The sequence below is a fragment of the Aplysia californica genome, unplaced genomic scaffold (genome assembly GCF_000002075.1).
Source record: "Aplysia californica isolate F4 #8 unplaced genomic scaffold, AplCal3.0 scaffold00135, whole genome shotgun sequence".
Classification (NCBI taxonomy): Eukaryota; Metazoa; Mollusca; class Gastropoda; order Aplysiida; family Aplysiidae; genus Aplysia; species Aplysia californica.
Window position 1 is genome coordinate 210,910 of NW_004797405.1, and position 4,221 is coordinate 215,130.

General features: G+C 39.5%; 1 protein-coding gene across 1 annotated transcript; it reads left to right on the forward strand.

Annotated features, from left to right (window-relative positions):
• The first annotated feature begins 392 nt into the window (after positions 1 to 392).
• On the forward strand, positions 393 to 3,079 carry LOC106011522 (endoglucanase-like). Its single transcript, XM_035969289.1, has 3 exons — positions 393 to 483; positions 2,370 to 2,519; positions 2,914 to 3,079. Exons 1-3 carry the CDS (start codon positions 393 to 395, stop codon positions 3,057 to 3,059), a joined length of 387 nt encoding a protein of 128 aa, XP_035825182.1. The 3' UTR covers positions 3,060 to 3,079.
• The last annotated feature ends 1,142 nt before the right edge of the window (positions 3,080 to 4,221 follow it).

Genomic DNA, 4,221 nt, shown 5'->3' on the forward strand with positions numbered 1-4,221 from the left:
TATATAAGACTAAAATGCAAAACCTGTACGATTCAACGTGAGCTTTCCTTGATCCCATGCACTGTACTGTTATGTTTGTGGATACATTTATTCATGACAGAACAAAAACAAAAACAAAAAACAAAACATGCAGACTAAAAGCAATTATATATCAGACATCAACGCAGGCCTGCGCTTTTCCATACAAATCCTAACAGTCTTTTAAAAAAAATTTTAATTAATGAATTTCATGTCCATAGGTTGTAGACGCCGCTAATTTTTTTTGAAGACTGTGGATCTGAAAAAAAAGAAAAAAGAAGAAAACCATATGTGACCAGATATCCTTGCCAGCAGGTTGAAAGACAAAGTTATTGTCATATAACAAATTTCTGTCCCCTGTTCTTCTGAACACAATGGCCTCCGCAGAACTGAGGTTACCACAGACCAAGGGTGTCGGGACAACCACAATGAAGACTTTTGCTGTTCTACTCGCCGCCCTCATCGGTAAGCAAGATTGTCTTTTTCCTGAAATAAGAGGAAAGCAAATCTCCTGTAGATCAATGCACACGGTAAACAAGGAGGTCTTGTTTTGTTTTGTTTGATTTTGCTTTGTTTTTAATGTTAGATAATTATGTTTTTACGCCCACACCGAGACAATTTAGATAATTTAAGAAGCGAGCTTCAACCATGCACGTGAGGGCCCACCGTGCTAAGACAGACAACATCCAAGCAGAAAGACCGAAATAATGAAATAATAGATAAAAATTCTCCCTACCCAGGAAACGAACCCAGGTCTCCTGTATGCGATAGTGTAGCGCTTAACCGCTACACCGTAGAAGCAGGTAAACCCTCTAGACCGGACTTTGATCGCAAGCTGCAGTTTGCGCACCCTTGTTCTACTAGGATTTGGTAAGAGTAGGATAAGGAGGTTGGAGCAGGCTTACTCAATTGTGTTGCAGCGAGGTGGAATCAACGCATCACAGACTTGGATTAGAAGATTCAGGTTTTCTTGAACAAGTGTCTAAGAAAGTTACTGAAGATCAGATAGACAGACAGGGTCACCAACGAGGAAGTATTAGTTAAAGAAAACAAGACAGATCCCAGTCAGAGATGAGATAGGAAGAAGGCGGTGGCCATGGATTGGACATACTCTCAGGAAGACAGGCAGCTGCTTAACAAAGAAAATGTTGGATTGGAATCCACAGGGTAAAATATCAAGGGGAAGACCGCGTTGAACAGGAGAAGAATCACAGAAACTGATGTACAGAAAAGTGGTAAGGCATGGAATAACATCAAGAGGCTAGTCCAGGATAGAGAAAGGTGGAAAATGTTTGTCCGTGGCCTATACCCAGGTGCAGGGTGAGAAAGGCAATGATGATGATAAGGTGGAATCAAGCGCTCGCCAATTTTTGGGCATATTATAATTGAGTTCTGGTACGAAGCATAGACAATCAATAGAAAGCTGGAAAGAACAATTGAGGCGACAGAGTTGTGGTTCACAAGACGCATGCTGCGTATCCCATGGACAGCTTTTAAAAAAATGAAGAAATCTTGGTTAAAGAAAATTGCAGGCGACAGTTTATGACGAATATTTCGAAAGCGACAGGCAAATTTCATTGGACACACAATACGGAAAGAATAATTGGAGAATATTGTAACAACAGGCAAGTTTGATGGAAAGAGAGGCAGAGGCAGACAGAGGGAAAAGATATTGGACAAGTTGACAACATGGCTGGGAACACCAAGAACAACAGACATCATCGCTGCTACGCAAGACGGACTGAAGTGGAGGTCCATGATCGCCCACGCCAGTAGGCAAGGCTCCGGATAATGATGATGATTATGGAGTTACGGGTACCATCTTAAAACCAGTACACTTGTCTTGCTTTCGATGAACAAAATACTTAGATACCGAGAACAAAAGTGGACATATTTGCAACTGAAGGAGAAGTTGGTCGCCTGGTGTCTGAGGTAACATTACAGGGAAAATGGCCTCCAAAGTTTGTTGACTTCCTAAGCTGCAGTGTCTTGGAAACTGCAAATTTACAATTTTTAGGTGCCTTTGATAAACGTTAATCAGTAAAAATCCACACTGGAATATGTTTTTAAGTGAAGATAAAATGTGTTGACCTCCACCCCCCCCAAAAAAAAAAAAAAAAAAAAAAAAGATTTATTTAAATTTTTTAAAAAATGAAAAACTATAAAATAATAGATAAATAGGCCTAAATTAATTAATAAATACAATTTTTTACATAAATAACTGATTAAAAAAATATCGATTTAAAAAAATGCCCAAAAGCGAAAAAAAGTCGGTTTCTTCCATTACCTTATTTTGACGAGCGCTTGATTTCACCACGACGCCTCCAACTCCCACATTTGTTTTTCTACTTCTACTCTCCCCGCAGCCTGTGCCGTGGCAGAGCAGAAATGTCACAGGAACAGCCAAGGCGTGAGGGTATACAACGGCAAGAAGTGTGCCAGCACCACGAGGTATAACGACGGGCACAGAGGATCGTGTGGCTGCGGGCCTTCCAACAGTGGTAGGTCTCTGAACCACAGTCTGGTGCGTGGTGGTGCGTGGTGGTGTGCGAAGGTGATGATGGGATACTGGTTTGATATTGAATGATTCTAGAGAAATATGCATACATGTATCATCATCATCATAATCATCGTCGTCGTCGTCGTCGTGTCGTTATCATCATCATCATCCTTATGGCATTATTGGCATGTCTATTGTAATTTTGTAAAGCTCACAGAGCATGCTTTAGGGCGAAGATATGCGCTATATCAATGTGATGACACTTTTACTATGACTGTTGTCAGTTTTATTGCTATTAGGCACATTATTATTATCATTATTAGTATTATTTTGATGTTGATGTTGTTGTTATTATTGTTGTCGTTGTTGTAGTTGTCTCACGACTGTATCCACAGACACTCCTTTCGACTGGAACTTGTCCAAATACGTGACCGCCCCCAACCAGATGTACTACGACAACGGCGGATATAGTTCTTGGTGTGGCAGGAATTGTGGGAAATGTGTCAAGCTTACTCCCACCGGTTCGTTTTTCGTTTGTTGATTATTTTAACACCTTCACTGCTGAAAAGTTTCCACCAACATCTGTACTGACAAGATAAAAAGTTAATTCAAGGAATATTTAAACACATAGAATTGTTTTAGAATAAGAAAAATCACCAGCTGTAATTGTACAAATAAAACTTATTTTGTCATCCAGATGAAACAATAAGTGGATAATACAAGCCAGAACAGACCTCTGCGTAGCAGTGAAGAGGTTAATGTTCTTGTCGTCTCTGTTATCGTTGTACTATCACTCATCGGTCAAAGAGCGGCGGTCACAGAGGGAAGCAATTAATCGCAGGAGGCTTCGAGAACTACATGTATTATTAGAAACGCTGAAGAAGCCAGAAATAAATCCGCAAGCTGCACGCATCCACACGTGGAAATGACGCTTTTTAAAATTAATGCTCAAATTGTGGAAAGCTCTGTCTTCTCTGCTAAAATTCGTTTCATGGGTCGTAACAGAGGCCATGATTCTTTTAAATTAATCTTTATTATACATTTCTTCTATTTCTTAAATTGAAGAAATACTCTCATCTCCGGACGCATTGCTCATAGTTGGACAATTGAAAAAACAAAAACGAACGTCTATGACTATGACATCAATGGTAGGCTACATGTATTAACAATAGAGACAGAACTAATAATAATAATAATAATAATAATAATAATAATAATAATAATAATAATAATAATAATAATAATAATAATAATAATAATAAGAAGAAGAAGAAGAAGAAGAAGAAGAAGAATCCTCAAACTGAAAGACCCGCGTCTGTAGCGTAGCGGTTAGGCACTTCTCTGTACCACGCAGAGTGAGGAGACATTTAAATAGAGTATCTCGGTCTTTCTACTGTTATATTCTATCCCCCTCAGCCTGTGCTAGCCCTGACAGGCACAGCCTCCTACATTGTCTAATTTGTGTCGATGGGGGTGTAAAAAAGACCTACATTAAAAAGGAAAATTTTAACTGAAAAACATTCACGTGGTGCTATCATCTGACACACCCAGGCCTTAATAATATCGTTGAACCCCCTTTCGATGACTTATTAAAAAGGTAAAACCAGCAGTAAATTTTGGGCTTTCTCTCTCTCTCTTTCTCTCCCCCCCCCCCCCCCCTCTCTCTCTCTCTCTCTCTCTCTCTGATATATCTCAGAAGGATT

Bases quoted from the DNA above. Each gene is read 5' to 3' on its own strand.
- LOC106011522 (XM_035969289.1), top strand. From the start codon at position 393: ATGGCCTCCGCAGAACTGAGGTTACCACAGACCAAGGGTGTCGGGACA. The intron at 484-2,369 runs GTAAGCAAGATT...GTTTTTCTACTT, and splicing joins TCTACTCGCCGCCCTCATCG to CTACTCTCCCCGCAGCCTGT. The intron at 2,520-2,913 runs GTAGGTCTCTGA...CTGTATCCACAG, and splicing joins CTGCGGGCCTTCCAACAGTG to ACACTCCTTTCGACTGGAAC.